The sequence below is a fragment of the Heteronotia binoei genome, chromosome 21 (assembly GCF_032191835.1).
Source record: "Heteronotia binoei isolate CCM8104 ecotype False Entrance Well chromosome 21, APGP_CSIRO_Hbin_v1, whole genome shotgun sequence".
Lineage (NCBI taxonomy): Eukaryota > Metazoa > Chordata > Lepidosauria > Squamata > Gekkonidae > Heteronotia > Heteronotia binoei.
The window spans coordinates 87,616,204-87,633,042 of NC_083243.1; the positions used below are offsets into that span (position 1 = coordinate 87,616,204).

At 41.2% G+C, this 16,839-nt stretch overlaps 1 protein-coding gene across 4 annotated transcripts in view; it reads left to right on the forward strand.

Annotated features, from left to right (window-relative positions):
- The window catches only part of SLC8A3 (solute carrier family 8 member A3), a 314,593-nt gene extending 303,420 nt beyond the window's left edge, over positions 1 to 11,173 (forward strand). For 3 of the 4 annotated variants that reach the window (XM_060262073.1, XM_060262074.1, XM_060262076.1), the window contains 2 exons: positions 5,145 to 5,420; positions 10,113 to 11,173. In XM_060262073.1, the coding sequence (XP_060118056.1) occupies positions 5,145 to 5,420; positions 10,113 to 10,489 (653 nt within the window). In that variant the 3' untranslated portion in view covers positions 10,490 to 11,173. The remainder of the gene's footprint in view (positions 1 to 5,144; positions 5,421 to 10,112) is intronic. The other variant, XM_060262075.1, reaches the window with a different exon arrangement.
- Positions 11,174 to 16,839: the final 5,666 nt, after the last annotated feature.

Consider the following 16,839-nt stretch of genomic DNA (forward strand, 5'->3'; position numbering starts at 1 on the left):
GAAAATAAAATTATTAACAAAATAGTAGTTGGTGGTAAAAAGATTGTGGATCAAGAAGGAATCAAAAGAGAATTTTTAAAATATTATGCCAAATTGTTTGAAGGTTTTAAGATAAACAAAGAGAAGATGGAAGTATATTTGAAGAAAATTAAAATAGTTCCCTTAACAGAGAATATGGGGAAAAGTTTTGAATGAGCCAATTGAAAAAATAGAAATTGAAGTGGCAATTAATTCAATAACAATAGGAAAAGCACCTGGTCCAGATGGATATACAGCAAAAAATTTTAAAACTCTCAAAGAGGAGTTAACACCGAAGCTTCAGAAACTGAAGAATGTTATAAGACTGCAGGGGAAAATACCAAATACATAGAAGGAAGCAGTAATTTCGCTGATTCCAAAAGAGGATAGAGATGTCACAAATGTAAAAAACTACAGACCAATCTCATTGTTAAATAATGACTATAAAATATATACAAGAATCTTAGCAGAACAACTTAAGCAATACTTGATGAACTTTATTAAGGAGGAACAAGCAGGATTTCTTCCCAAAAGACAAATTAGGGACAATTTAAGGACTGTTGTAAATATTGTAGAATATTATGAAAGACATCCAGAAAAAGAAGTCGTTTTATTTTATGTGGATGCAGAGAAAGCTTTTGATAATTTAAACTGGGACTTTATGTTTGCAGTGATGGAAAAAATGGAATTGGGGGAAAGCTTTATAAGAATGGTGAAAGCAATATATACTGAACAGAATGCAAAACTTTGCATAAATGCAGATCTTACAGAGAATATGATAATTAGTAAGGGAACAAGACAAGTTTGCCCTCTTTCTCCATTGTTGTTTATAATGACTTGAAGTTTTGTTGATGTAAATTCAAGAAGATAAAGAAATAGAAGGTTTGAAACTAAAAGGCTTTACTTACAAATACAGAGCATTTGCAGATGATGTAATGTTTATAAATGAAAATCCTATACAAGTAACGCCATTATTACTAGCTAAGATACAAGAATATGGAGAAATGGCAGGATTTTACATCAACAAAGAGAAGTCAAAATTTTTATGCAAAAATATGCAAAGGAGTAAACAAAAAGAACTGCAGGAGTTGATGGGATGTAAGTAAAGTATCTGGATGTGAAGATTACAATGAAAAATATTGATCTATATAAAAATAATTATGAAAAGCTGTGGCATAAAATGAATGAAGATATGGTAAAATGGAATAAACTTAATTTGTCATTGCTTGGAAGAATAGCGGCAATAAAAATGAATATCTTACCAAGAATTATGTATTTGTTCCAAACTATTCCGATAGTGAAAAACAGTAAACAATTCAACAAATGGCAAAGAAAAATGTCAGAGTTTGTATGGGCGGGAAAGAAACCAAGAATTAAAATGAAAGTTTTAACAGATGCAAAAGAAAGAGGAGGATTTCAGCTACCAGATTTAAAGCTATACCACGAAGCAGTATGTTTAGTATGGATAAAAGAATGGGTGACTATGTTGAATAGAAAACTTTTAGCATTGGAAGGTCATGGAAATAAATTTGGTTGGCACGCTTATATGTATTATGGGAAGAAAAAGATGGATGGTTTTTTCTCTCATCACTATATAAAAAGTAATTTGTTGAATACGTGGATGAAATACAGAAAATATGGAGATGAAAGGAAACCGTTGTTGATACTGCCAGCAGAAGTAATTAAAATATCGATGGAGACGGGGGATGCAAGATGGTTGTCATATAATCAATTATTAAAAATACAGAGTGGCAAGATAGAGTTGAAAACAGCTGAAGAATTGAATAATAAGTATGACTGGTTCCAAATGCAACAAATAAAGAGCTTGGTAGAAAATGATATTAAAAATGAAGGAATAAGGAAAGTGCAAACTGAATTAGAAAATGTTCTGCTTGGAGATAATGAAAAGTTGATTTCAAAATTATATATAAACTATTACTGAAATGGTCTACTGAAGATGAAGTAGTAAAATCTCAAATGATAAAATGGGCAATTCATGTTAATAAAGAAATACATATGGAAACATGGGAATACTTGTGGAAGAACTCTATGAAAATTTTGGCATGTTATAATATTAAAGAAAACTGTTATAAAATAATGTATAGGTGGTATATGACTCCTAAAAAGTTAGCAAAAATGAACAATAAGGTGCCAGATAGATGTTGGAAATGCAAAAAGCATGAAGGTTCTTTCTACCATATGTGGTGGACTTGTGAAAGAGCGAAACAGTTTTGGCAAATGATTCAACAAGAAATCTCTAAAACTTTGGGATATGAACTTAAGAGAACTCCAGAGACTTTCCTATTGGAATTACAAATGGAGAAATTTCCAAAAGAAGATAGAACTGTAATTTGGTACTTGCTTTCAGCTACTAGGACATTATATGCATAGTAATGGAAGCAAGATAAAATACCAGAAAAATGGGACTGGATTGTAAAAGTCATGTCATGGAGTGAAATGGATAAACTTACAAGAATCTTGAAAGACTATGATTTAGAGGGATTTAAAAGGGATTGAGATAAATTCAGACGATATATAGAAAAAGAATGGAAAGTAAAAGGACATTGGGTGATTTTTGAGAATACCACCTAGATTTTTAGGGGAAGAAAGAAGATGAACTATAATAACTGTGTGGGACTTTATAAAGTATAAGAAATGTGTTTGTTTATTTCTCAGCAAATATATATATATATATCTTTTTTTTATTAAGATTCTTTTAAAGTTAAAGTTAAAGATACCTTTTGATATTAGAATTTTAGGTAATTGGCACCAGCGGAAGTCAAGATTTGGGGGGAGGGGAGGTGGGGAAAGTGTAATGTATGATGAAGGAAGTAAGTGTTGATTAATATTTTATTAGTATTGGATATGATTACCATATATTACCAAATAAAATTGTTTAACTTGCATTATACTGTCCAGAAACTAGATAAAAAGGTAAAGGTATTCCCCTGTGCAAGCACCAGTCATTTCCGACTCTGGGGTGACATTGCTTTCACAACATTTCCATGGCAGACTTTTTATGAGGTGGTTTGCCATTGCCTTCCCCAGTCATCTACACTTTCACCCCAGCAAGCTGGGTACTCATTTTACCAACCTCGGAAGGATGGAAGGCTGAGTCAACCTCGAGCCGGCTACCTGAACCAGCTTTCGCTGGGATCAAACTCAGGTCGTGAGCAGAGGGCTCCGACTGCAGTACTGCAGCTTTACCACTCTGTGCCACGGGGCTCTTAGAAACTAGATGGAGATCAGTAAATAAGTAGTTATGATCTTTCTTGATTTGCAGAGTTTGGAACTTGGATTTAGCACTTCTTGTTAATCCTGATAGTAGTAGTAGATACTAGCATGGATTCAGAATTCAGAAGACATGTGACATTCTTCCCTCACTAGTGCCACCACCTGCTCTCAGCCTTTGTGCTGCTTTAATTCACCAGGGTCTCCCCAGGCCTCAGAATAGACAGGGAGGCACATGGTTGCACCATCCAACTCCTCCATCTCTTTTCTGGAGCAGTATTCCTCCAAAGTATGGCACACTTCTCCTTCCTGTCCTGTTTCTGGAGCCACCATTTGTGCTTCTTTCCCACCTTCACCAACCAGCCCCATTTCCCTGGCCCTGCCCATATGGCCTCAGCCATTATCTGGGCCAGGGGTTGGAGCACCATGTTCTCCAATCTCATTCTCCATCCTTGCTGGCTCTTCTCCTTTCTCTCACTAGCCAGTTCTGGGAAGCCTTCAGCCAGGCCTCTCCTGCCTAGCTCCTCCCTAGTTCTTGCACAGATGGGCTCTTTCTGTGCCCCGCCAGGCCATCATGGTTGGGGGCATCTCCTGGTTGCCTCCATGTTTGCCAGCTGGCTTGATGGTCTTTGAAGGTCACTCTTCCCAGCATCATCTTTGTTGTCCTGGTGCCAGGAGATGACATCAGCAACTGATGCCCAAAGCTCTGAGGCTGAGGAGGAAGGTGGTGAGGTCCATGCCCAGTTGCTGCATCTACCTGCTGCATCTTGGAAGTTTTGACTGACCCAGCTGTATGAGGTACAGTTCCATAAGGCCTGTAAGACCTTGTTCAGTTCCACAAGGCCTGTAAGACCACTCTCTTCCGGTTGGCTTTCAACTGACGTTGAGCTTGTGTCGTAGGGAAACTGAGGAAATACCGTCGCTGCTGAAAACTGAAACATAATATCAAAGAGATTAGCACCAATTGTTTTAATTATTGATGGTGTGACTGCTTTAATTGAATGTTTAATTTGTAATACATATTGTTTTTAACTGTTTGTTGTGGTTTTATGTTGTGAGCCGCCCTGAGCCTGCTTCAGCAGGGAGGGCGGGATATAAATCTAATTAAATAAATAAATAGAAGGTATGAGGGAGCTGGATGGGTTCTGTTTGGCTTCAGCAGCTTGGAGGAGTCCCTGGCTTTGCTGCAAGCATTTTGCCTGAGGTTGGGTGAGGCCCTGACCCCACACACCATGTTTGGCATAGGAAAATGGTATATCAATGTGTATCCTGAATACCTGTGTAGCTTGCATTTCTTTTAGCATGGTTCTCATCTGTAGAATTATCAGTGCTGAGCAGAGAAACCTGCTTAGGTGACTCTATTGTGTGCCTCCAGGCATGCGGAGGGACTTCTGATGTCCTGCTGAATGTGCATATGTGCCCCTAGAGAAATATCAACCACAAGAAAAGAAAACAGTATTTTGTATCTGTTTATAGTCTCTTTGTATAGGAGGTAAGTTCAAAAGCAAAAACTGTACAGAATGATTGATTTCTCTCTGTCCTTCGGGCAGCAGACAGTAGGTATTTCATAGTCTTTCAAGTCAGGTACAGCCCTGGTGCCTCATTCTTACCTATCAGGCTATAACCATTACTGGCTCCCTGAGTCCCTATGAAAATACCTCCAAAAGTCTGTGATGAAGTTTTTCTGATAGTATGAGTAGAGCCTTCCCAAGCACACCCATCCCTTTCAGATACAGAAACCAAACTTTATTCCTGTAATTCATGAGGCACTCTGGTATGTTGAGGTTCTGTAACTTCTTTGGCTGCAGCAGATCAAATGGAGTGCTGGTAGAGATTTCTGCAGGATTTCTGCAAAGTCTGCTGATCTTGTATGTCTTGTTTTCCATTGTCTACAGCAGGAGATGAAGACGAGGATGAATCTGGCGAGGAGCGTCTGCCCTCCTGCTTTGACTATGTCATGCACTTCCTGACTGTATTCTGGAAGGTGCTCTTTGCCTGTGTCCCACCCACTGAATACTGCAATGGCTGGGCTTGTTTTATTGTGTCCATCATGATCATTGGCATGCTCACTGCCATCATTGGAGACCTAGCTTCTCATTTTGGCTGCACTATTGGCCTTAAGGACTCGGTGACTGCTGTTGTCTTTGTGGCTTTTGGTACTTCAGTTCCAGGTGAGGAGGCTTATGGGGAACTTTGATGCATATTACTTCATCATTTACAGTCCCACTATTCAGCACTTATCATGCCCCCCCTCCATTTTTCTATGATGCCAAAAAAAAAACCCAAACCCCAACCCCAATGCATTTATTCTGCTGCCTCCAGGGATAACTCAGAAATGACCACTCTAAGAAGAAGAGAAGCAGCAGCCCTAGGGCTGTTTCACACATTATGTTATTGTTACACAACAGTAAGCAGGAATAGCAACATACATTTGCCATTTAAAAAAACATGCAAATGTTCATTTTGTCACACATTATGTATGTATGTTTAGAGTTCATTATGTGCTGCAGCTTCCAAACCTCTATGACAAACTGAGAGCTCTACATGTTACCTGAGAGTGTGCACTTTCCCCCTACTATATGCATGTCTGAAGGGTATTTCATAAATCTATCCCATACTTTCTGATTTCCTTTCAGGGTGTACACAGGGAGCCCTTTTAAAAACTGGCATGTCATCACCCATCCATGGATAGAAGGCATGCAGAGTTTTCCTGCATTCATTCCCATTCCTGCAGCCCCTTCTAGCATTCACAGTGGTCGGTCCTGGGATACTCGCAGACAGCGCTGGCTTGTGGGCAAATAGCACCCGAGGCAGGCGCCTGCCACCTGCACCCCCCAGGCACACTCCACTCGCCCCCGCCACCACCACGGCTGCCTCCTCCGGCCTGCCACCACATTCTTCTCAACTCCACCCCCCACCACAGCCAGCCTTCTCTGACCCACCACCACACTCTGCTCACTCCCCACCACTGCCACCATGCTCCACTCACTCCGCCTCCCCTTGCTCGCCACAACTAAAACAGCCCTACAGGCTTCTTGCAGCCTGCTCCTGCATGTTTAACCAAATGCACAGGTGTGGGCTGCTAGAAGCCAGTAGGGCTGTAGTTGCAGTGAGCGGGGGAGGGAGGTTGAGCGAGCAAAGTGCGGCAGTGGGCCGGAGGAGGCTGGGGATGACTGAAGGGGGGGGGGAGAGTGGGAGGCAAATTAGCTGGTTGCCTTGGGCACTGGAGGGGGGAGCCCAATTCGGCACCCCTTGCCTCTTGGCGCCCTAGGCAACTGACTAGTTTGCCTAGTGGGCAAGCCGGCCCTGCTCGCAGAGAAGCAGTCATGCAGGCAGGCCCACGGGCTGGAGGGAAGAAGGATAAGGATGAAGTGGACCACCTTCCTCAGCAGAGCTGCACTTCAGAAGAGGAAGGAGGGATTTCATGCTCTTGCCCTATCTTATTCCACCCCCACCATGTGTGGTTGTTCTTCTGCACAGACCCAACAACCCTTGCAGAGATCAGAAAGGGGTAATGAAGTAGAGAATAAGGCAGGAAAACTTTGTGATCTCTGCATGGAACTATATTGCCAAATGCTGTTTTTTTAAGGAGCCATGTAAGCATTGATCAGGAGCTATTTTGTTTTTTTCCTGATTAGTGACTGCAGAGGACCCCAGCATGGTGCCTATAGGTGATAGGGCATCCATCAACACCTTTCTGGATGCCCACCAAGTGTTTTTAGATGGGGAGGGGGGGTTGCCTAGCAGAGCTTATGCTTAGCCGTTGGAGTTCTGATTGGCTGTGCAGGTTTCTAAAAAATTGCTTCAGCAGCAGCTGCTACCCGGCACAAGGATTTTCACTGTGTGACTGAAGGTTAGCTGTGTGTAACATGCAAGAAAATATTTTTAAACATTATAAATGACATCTTGCTAAACAGAGCTTCTGCTGAAGAGTTACTATTAGATTTATTCATGACCTCAGTCCCAGACATTTTGTGGTGGACTCTGCCTCCTGTGACAGCTATTCTATGATTGGCAACATCTCTTGCAACAGCCATTTTGTAGTTATACCCACCACCTGGTGTCAGAATCCTAAAGGTGCCTGAAGGCTCAAAACATTTGGGGAGGGACCCCAGAGATACCATGCAGATTGCAAGAATAAAGGCCACAGTTGCATGCATCATTTCATTTAGAAACAAGATTTATTTATTTAAATACTTCTTTTTAAAAATGAGGGGAAATCAGCTTTGAGGGGAAGGCTGGCAGGGAAGACGGAGGTAGAAAGGGCAGGATTAAGTGATACTGGAACCATTGTAGAACCACACACAGCATTCTCTCTTGGAAGTAACTTACACTGTCTAGTGGTACTCCCTTTGGGGCACATGGAGAACCACATTCAGTTACTCTCAGACCGATTTCACACTCAGCTTACCCCATGGTCACATTTCTCTTCTCTGTGCAGCATCCATCGGATTTCCCACTGTCCGTGCCGGAGTTACAGGAAGTGTCGTGGCTTTTGCACAGCAAACAGAAACTGGTTTTTAGCAGTTTCCGTTTGCTGCGTGAAAGCTGCGATGCTTCCTGTAACTCCGGCGCAGACAGTGGGAAATCCGACGGATGCTGCACAGAGAAGAGGAACGTGACCACGGGGTAAGCTGAGTGCGAAATCAGTCTCAGTAAAAAAAAAAGCCACATTTACTTCCATCCCTAGCATGAGGCCTGCATCTCAGGGAGGCTGGCAATTTACCTGTTCTCCATCAGTGGTTGTTTCAAGGTAGAAACCACCTGCCATCAATTAACCTTGCCTACTTTCCTGAGACACGGGGCAAGCACTGCATTGGGAAACTGCTCAGAAGAGTGACAGCTGGCATATCAAAGAACCTCCTGTGACTCCTAAGCCACAGGCCCTTTTCACACTTACCAGTGGAAGCCAGAAGGGAGTAGGTATTGTGCCGCCTTGCAGTAATCCGAGACAGGGATGGGAGTTTTCAGACACATGTTTTTTTTCCCGGTAGGGTTCCGTGATTGAAGCAAGCCATTTCACACTGTTCCGCTTTTATCTCGCTTCCACCAGCGCCAGCCGTTTTCGCCTGCCGGCGCGTGATCTCCGGCTTAATTTTTTTTTTTGGAACGTCGGGCAAAGATCGCTATAGCGCTATAGCATTGTATCACAACAGCACCACCATAGAGATGGCTAGGCTCCATTGAGATAAGTTACCAAGTTTCAGCGGCGGCGATCTCTGGCATCTTAATGCAATCCAGGCATCCCTATGGTGCTGCTGTTGTGATATGTCGCTATAGCGCTATAGCAATCTTAGCTGACGTTCCCCCCCCCAAAAAAAGCCGGAGATCGCGCGCCGGCGGGCGAAAAAGGGCGCGAAAACTGCTCCCGGGTTAGATACTGGACATTTCACACAGCACCCCATAGCGATTTCAACCCGAAAGGAGGGGTTGAAAAGTGGAAGAAGCTGCTCTTTGTTAGTAACGACTCAGGCACGCCTCACTACCGGGACAGCCGCGGGACTGTGTGAAAAGGTGAGAGTATTCCGGTAGCAGCCAGTTACTGAATCGGGTCTGTCTGAAATGCCAACAGAAACCCGTTACTGTTCAGTAACTGACCAGCTGCCATACCAGAATACTTAGGCTGTGTGAAAAAGATCATAGTGAGTAAGTATCACAGACATAGTCCAATTTGTCACAAGATTAACACAGCTTCCTCATAACACCAAGTTATGAATTAACTGAACACAGACATTTGTTTCAGGTTTGCACCATATCTCTAAATGGGGAGTGACGTGATAGGCTTCACTTGTAGTTCTTCAAGTGGTCACACTAATTGCCTGTGGAATGACTCTGGAGTTCTCAGTAAGGTGGCAAACCTGTACCACTTCTGGCAGCACTGAAAAGGGCAAATTCCATATTAGGGATTGCTAGGGAAGGAATTTTCTTTACAATGGCTAGTGTAATAATGCTCTGGCTCTTATTATTTTGGTGCAATATTTGGAATATTGAGTATGATTCTGGTTGCCATATCTCAAAAAGTATACCAAAGTGCTGAAAAGCACAGAAAGGGACAGCCAAAATGATTAAACTTCCCCACATGGAAAACTAAGGAGTTTGGGTCTGTTTAGAGAAGGAACAACCAACCATCAGGGTTCTAAATCACTTGTGGTGGAACAAGTGATTAGAGAGAACTTTTTCTCCCTTTCCATAATATTAGAGTTCAGGGGCATGCAATGAATTTGATTTACAATAGGACAAGAAAAAGACAAAAGTCCTTCTTTACTCAACGAGTAACTTAATGTCATAAGATACCATGGTGATCGCTAGTATAATTGTTTCTAAAAAGTAATTAGGCAAATTCTTGGAAAATAGGTCCACTGGTGGAATTAACCATAATGAGTAAATGTGACCTCTGTGTTCAGAGGCAGTATTCAGAGCCCTCTGAATACCACTGCTAGGAAACAAGAGCACAGGGAGGCTTTGACTTCTAGCCCCTGCTTCTAGGCCTTTCAAGAGCATCTGATTGGCCACTTGGAAATGGGATTCATGACTAGTTGTACCACTAGTCAGCTGCAGGACAGCTACTCTTAGGTCTGCATTTGGAGGCTCACATGAATACTCCTTCATATAATATTTTTCTGCCACCCAGAAAGATAGTGATCAAGAAGGAGTATTCTAGTCTACCCTTCTTCCTGACACAGTAATTTTCTCTATGGAGAGATATCACACTCTTTTTTTTTGTAAGGAGGATTCAGTCTTCAACAAGATACCCTCGTCCTCCCTTTACCAATGGTAGCTACGGTAGCTTCCTGCCCCAATTAAGCATTGCTGTCTCCCTGTTTCTTTGTTACCCATGCCTTAGTTTCTCCTCTCCCTTTCAGACACTTTTGCTAGCAAAGCAGCCGCCGTCCAAGACGTGTATGCAGATGCTTCCATCGGCAACGTCACAGGCAGTAATGCTGTCAACGTCTTCTTGGGCATTGGACTGGCATGGTCAGTGGCTGCCATCTACTGGGCTTCCAAGGGACAGGAGTTCCATGTGTCTGCAGGAACTCTCGCCTTCTCTGTGACACTGTTCACCATCTTCGCTTTTGTCTGCATCAGTGTCCTGCTGTACCGAAGACGGCCTCACCTTGGAGGTGAACTAGGAGGCCCCAAAGGGTGTAGACTTGCCACAACTTTGCTCTTTGTGAGCCTGTGGCTCCTGTACATTTTGTTTGCCACCCTGGAAGCCTATTGCTACATCAGAGGATTCTAAGCCGTGAAGAGGATGATCGAACTGGAAGGGAGGGCTCCCCCTCCTCCGTTACCTCATTAGGCACCAGTCCTCAAAGTGTTGTCAAACAAGGAGCGACAGCTATCAATCCAAGATTCCATAGCTGCCCAGATGGTAGGAGAACTGGGCTTTAAGAAGGGCAAAGCTATCACAAAGTTTAACATAACTAAAATGAAGCCAACAACATCATCCCAACCACTGATCCTATCCAGTCAAATCCAAAACTTCAGCAACATTCAAAGTTCCTGTTTGTTTCAGTTGCTGCTGATCTCAACTTTGTTCCTTCTTTCGCCTTATTAAATGTTGTGATTCAGATGGAAAACAAACAACTTTATATATATAAATATTTAAGGGTGTGATTCTTAGAGCCAAATCAGATAAGATGCTGAAAAACTGTATATAGAATCTTCCTTGGTTTGTTAAAAGCTAATCAGCAGGTCCAGGCAGCTGCTTTGAAGGTTAAGGAACTATTTATTTAACTGTTTTTTCTAAAATGCTTCTCCCACAATTTAAAATGCTCCTCTAAAGCTTCAGTTTATTCTGCGCAGAGGGAAAGATAGATACAGGTGCTTACACCTGTATTTTCCCCCATTCAGAGTGGATTGCTGCTTTGGATGGGCATTTTAGGGTATACTGAAGGTATGAGCAGAAAGGGTTAAGCACCGTCTTCCCATATCTTCAGAGCAGCCACTATACATTCATCTTTCTCATCTGGTTTGACCCTGGGTTGGTCAGTTTTCCTTTGCAGTACTCAGAAAGTCTGAGAAATGACCAGCCCATCCAAATCTCAAGTCAGAATCAGTGCTGGAGATAAAAATGCTACTTTTTTTACATAGCATAAACAACGTCGGTCAAGAGACTTGCTCCTTTTCAAACAGATTAGTGCAGGAAAAAAATACAGTTGGATGGCTGGAGCATGTAGCAATCTGATCACCTGCCTGGGCTACTAATTTTTTTAAATTCCAGAAAATGGAGCGGGGGGGGGGGAAGACCTCTAATAATATTGTATCTAACTTGTATATTTTGAATATGGCAACTTTCATTGTGTAATGAACTTGCTTATAGCTTTTGTCACTGCAGAGAACAACCACCACAAAAGATAAGTCATTTATAAAACATAAATAAACCAACACAAAGGGTGGAAAGCCTGCAGTGTGGAAAACAGGAGCCAAGAAAAACCAGCACAATTTTCATTTTTAAATCATAGCAGACAGTTTTGTCCATCTACGAAAGGGAAGGAAATTGTTTCTTTTGTAAGTGGAGATGACTGTGTAAATAATTTGTTCTCACTTTTTTGGGTGCATATGAGAAAACTTTGAGGTGTTAAGTGCCACTCAGAGTCTTCTAAGCATCATCTTCCTGAGTTTACTTTGTTCTTAAAAACATTAGAGAAGCAGGAAAGGATTCTGGCAATTCTTGACTAGGTATGTCAGAATTCATCAGGGACACATCTGTGGCTCTTTTAACAACCCATTTGTGAAAGGAAGTCCTCACTGTGACTCAGAGGCCTGGCGCCTCAGCCATGGAGAGGCTTTGTGGCTTGGATGTGGCTTCTCATCATCACCTGAAGTATCTAAAATAATTTGGTAAGCCTACATTGGCCAGATGACTTCCTCCTCTCTTTAAACAGAGTATAATCTCATGGATGATGATACACCTCTGGTTACTGTAGTGCACTGGGGTCTTACATATTAAGCAAACTTAACACGAATCCCCCTTGGGTAGTTTGGGTTTCTTTTTTCCTAAAGAAAGCACTGATAATACTTTTCTAGCTCATGTGATATTTCCTGTTCAACTAGCCTGTGTTACATCTATGATTTTCGTTTCACACCTATTTTCAAAGAGCCAACACTTTGTAGTCTCTGTTCAGTTGAGAGGTGTGGTCTTAACTGCCCTCATCCCGCATCATGTTATGAACATTCTAAGAAAGCACTCTCTTCATTTCCATTGATCATTTTAAGGGAAAAAATTAAATAAAAAATATATAAAAATGAATTATAGCAACAGCTGCAAACTGAAGTTTTGGGTTGGTACTAAATAAAAGCTATACTTATATCTATATACACATATTATATATACATATTTCTTAGGTGCAGGAGTAGAAAGGTTTATGCTTTATTTTTTAAGTGGAAGACATTTTCTTCTGTCCAAAAATACTTAGGTGCTCTACAGGAATGTCTTCTTCATAAATGCCAACCTTATTAAAGAGGTGTGGAAGGATTGGAGGCAAGTATACAAGGAAAACAAGCAGTATCTGCATGGCATATAATTTTTAAAAAGTGAATCATTGAGGGTAAAATATGACACATGCATATATGGAAACCTGTGGCTGAATGCATGTGTGTGGAGCATGAACATCTAAGAGTGATGAAAACCTGCAGTGGCCAAAAAGGATGCATTACTGAATGTGGACATGAAGATACAAGATGAACTAAGCAATGTAGGACAATGAATGAAAATTATCCTTACCTGGAAAAAATTATTTATTTTCATATAAAACCATACAAAAGTTTCATATATGCCACACTCCATTTATGGGTCTTTATCACATATAGATATAGTTTGTGTGTGTGTTAAGAAATGTAAGAGGATAAGAATACTTTGTTCTCTTATGCCAGAAGAGCTGGGACAGAGAAAGGGGGTGGGAAGAATTCTTATATCTAGAAACCAGTAAAGGGTGAACATCTGGTGTCTTTCATTGGGGTTCTGAAGTGACATATCAAGTTGCTAATCCCCATAATGAGATGAATGAGAGAGAGGGTACATCTCCTGCAGAAACCCCATTGAAATGCATCAGAGCATGCTGATGGATATGCCACAATCAGAAAAAGGATTCCTTCCCTTGGGAATGCTGTTCCCCCAAGTACAGCCATCCCATCTCCAATGGGAGGTTTAGTATCTGCCATGCTATTTCATCCATTCTGTTCTGCCATTTATATATTATCAATAGCTACCTTCAGGAAAAAAATAGGGGTGGAAAGCAAATTAGATAAATATCTTGGTTGCCTGTTCTATAGTGTCCTGCACAACACCACACTTTATAAAATAAAGAGCCAGATATTGAATTATTAGCTCTTCTGGATTTAAAACAAAGAGAATTTCCTAAGGTACCACTTCAATTCCTGTTACTTCACAATCATTTGATGTGCTAATGCTTTGGTACAAGTGATATTTTGTTACCTGAATTATGTTCATATGTATGTATGCTTTGGTTTATCTGTCACATTTGTATTCCATACTTTCCTAAAAGAGGTCAGGACAATGTAAATGAGATCTCCCTTTATACTCACAACTCTGTGAGGTTGGCATAGAATGAGCAGCAGTGGTTTGCAAGGATCTCACCTGTAAAAAAAAAAAAAGTGCTGAGTAACACCAAAGCCATGCATTCAATCCAATGGAACCTGTCACCTCACCTATTTTATCTTTGAACTTTCTTGGATTCCTTTCCTAATTCCATAAGACTCACAAAAGCAGCCTTTCTTTAAAAATACAGAACTTGGAATTCATATCAAATAGGTGATAATGTATTAGGTGAGTTCTTATTTGACCAGGCTAGCTTCCTAGTTAAGAAACCTAACCTGGATATGAGAGAAATGCTGATCATGTTTGCTCGTTCAGCGTCATCACAGTATTTTCATCTGCTTATTTCTTAAAATCACCTTGTTGGGGAACAGTGGACTGTATGCCATTACCCATGTCATAGTTGTTTTGCTGCCCTTAACACGCACTGAGAAGAAAAAGTTCTGGGCCAACAATGTCAGTGGAGTGTCTCTTCATTTTATTTTTAAGTCATTAAATACAAGAGAAGTCAATTAAAAATCTGTGTTGCCTTTTTGATGGAGTAGATCTCTAATTTCTAGAAATGTGCACGGAATCATTTCAGCCTTTTCTGTCATCCCTTATCTTTGTCCTTCCCCTCAATTATATTTTGCTGGAAGAAGATATAGCTCCAACTTGCAGCCCCTAAACAAAAGCCTCTTCCTGGTGTACACTTGGCTTTACAAACCATAGCTATTACATTTCTTCTTTGTTACTATGAAAATAATATTCTGTGTGTCCAGTTCTGGCAAAATTGTACCCTGGGAGGTGCTAAAGAAGGGCTGAGAGAAATCTTATAGCATGTCTGTCCAGCAGGAGCTTTGTAAGTCTTTAAAAGATAAGGTGTAACCGCACTGTTACACCTGTAACTGCACTGACAGGATACAGGTGATTTAAACTCTTCTGTCCCCATTAATTCGCACCACCCCTCAGCCGTGAGAAACTTAAAACAATGCTGGGACAATCCAGGTATACATCCACCAGTGTCTCTTCAGTTCTGGGCCTAAGGGTGGACCTGGAAGGTCGGGAGCAAAGACAACTCCCAGTACGAACTGCAAGGACTATTTATTTATTTGCTTCATTTATACCTCACCTTTCTCTTAATGGAGTCCCAAAGCAGCTGACATCATTCTCCTCTCTCCTGACAGCAGCTTCACAAGGTAGGTTTAGATTGAGAATGTGTGACCAGCCCGAGGTCATCCAGAAAACTTCCAAAGTAGAGTGGAGATCTGAACCAGTCTCCTAAATCCTAATCTGACACTCTAACCACTACACACTGGCTCTGTAATGGAAGTTACTCTACCAAAGGGCTCATGTTCCAATTCACACATTATGGAGAACACCTGTGTCTTATGTAGCATTGTTCATTTTTCATGCATTTAAACAGAATAGTGCAGTACAGCGCAATTGGCAGAGTTTCCTACATTCATTCTAATATGGCCCTATGACAGTTCTAGTTCCTCCTCCCCTATACAGTTATCACCACTGCCCAGTTCTTGGAAGCCAATCCTATAAATAAATAGTGAACAAATCAGTCAGCTGGTGATTTTTTTTAAAAAAAACCCCTAAGTGTTACCATTTTGGTGTTCACTTGAGTCCATGTTTCAAACAAAGGTCATTTCAAACATGCATGGTTATACATAGACAGGAGGAATAGTTCCCGTCTCCTATCATTTAATGATCTGACCATCTCAGATTCTGAAACTCTGCCACTACAGCTATTGTACAGCTGCAAAAGGTTGTACAGCATAAAAGAAAAGAACTATCTGAGCTCAACAAAACCAATGACAACATAAGCTATAAAAGAGAAACAGAAACAACTACATGAAATTGCCTTCTACTGTAGCCCCTTGGTCTATCAAGGTCAGTACCTTGACTGGCTGTAGTTGTCTAGGATTTGAGGAAGACGTCTTTCAGATCATCTGCAACCTAAATCTGTTTAGTTAGAAATGTCAGGAATTGAACCTGAGACCTTCTGCATAGAAACAGGTGCTGTATCTCTGAGCTATGTACTCTCCTGCATTGTCTCATCCCTACAAGCAAAGCCGTCTCTTCCTTTTACCATAGAATGAGGTGCCATAAAAGGTCCTGTCCTTCATGGCTACCCATCTGAAGGAAGAACATATATAACATTTATTTGTTTATTTTATTTTTATCCTGCTCTCCCCCACAAGCAGGGCTCAGGGCAGGTTACAACATATAAATATAACAAGTTTAAAATCTTAAAAATACAGTAAAATTCAATATAATAATACTATAATATAAATCCTCAATGGCATCAGACATAAATCAAGAACAGGAATAATGTGTCTACTGCTACCAGCTTCCATCAATGGGATCAAAGAATGAGAGTTTTGCCACACATTGGCAGCAGTTACACACAATAATGCACTTTCAATCCACTTTCAATGCACTTTCCAACTGGATTTTGCCAGCTCACACAGCAAAATCCACTTGAAAAGTGCATTGAAAGTGCATTGAAAGCAGGTTGAAAGTGCATTATTTAGTGTGTGTGACTGCAGCAATTGACACTTATTTCCAAATAAATACTGTACACATAGGATTGTGCTGCACAGTAGGAACTCATATGCATATTAGGCCACATCCCCTGATACCAAGTCAGCCAGAACTGCACACACCTCCATCAGTAATACTCCAGACTTGTCCAAGTTTTTTGGGGAATCAGAAATTGCAGTTAGGATCAGTTGAGGAGGCTGCCTCATAGGCCATAGCAAAATAGTGAACTGGCCAGAAAGTAATTACAGGGAAGTATGCAATGATGTAACTAACATGAATTTGAGTGGACTTCACTTTGGAGGATGGTGAAGACAGGAGGGCCTGGTGTGACTTGGTCCATGGGGTTGCAAAGAGTTGGACTCAACTGTGCAACTGAACAACAAATGCAAAGATGGTGTTGACACCTGAAAGTTAAGAGGAAGTATTGAGCAACTGATGTTGAAATAGTTTACTTTACATGTAATGTGGTATGAAGTGACCTGACTGAAGGTCTCCCT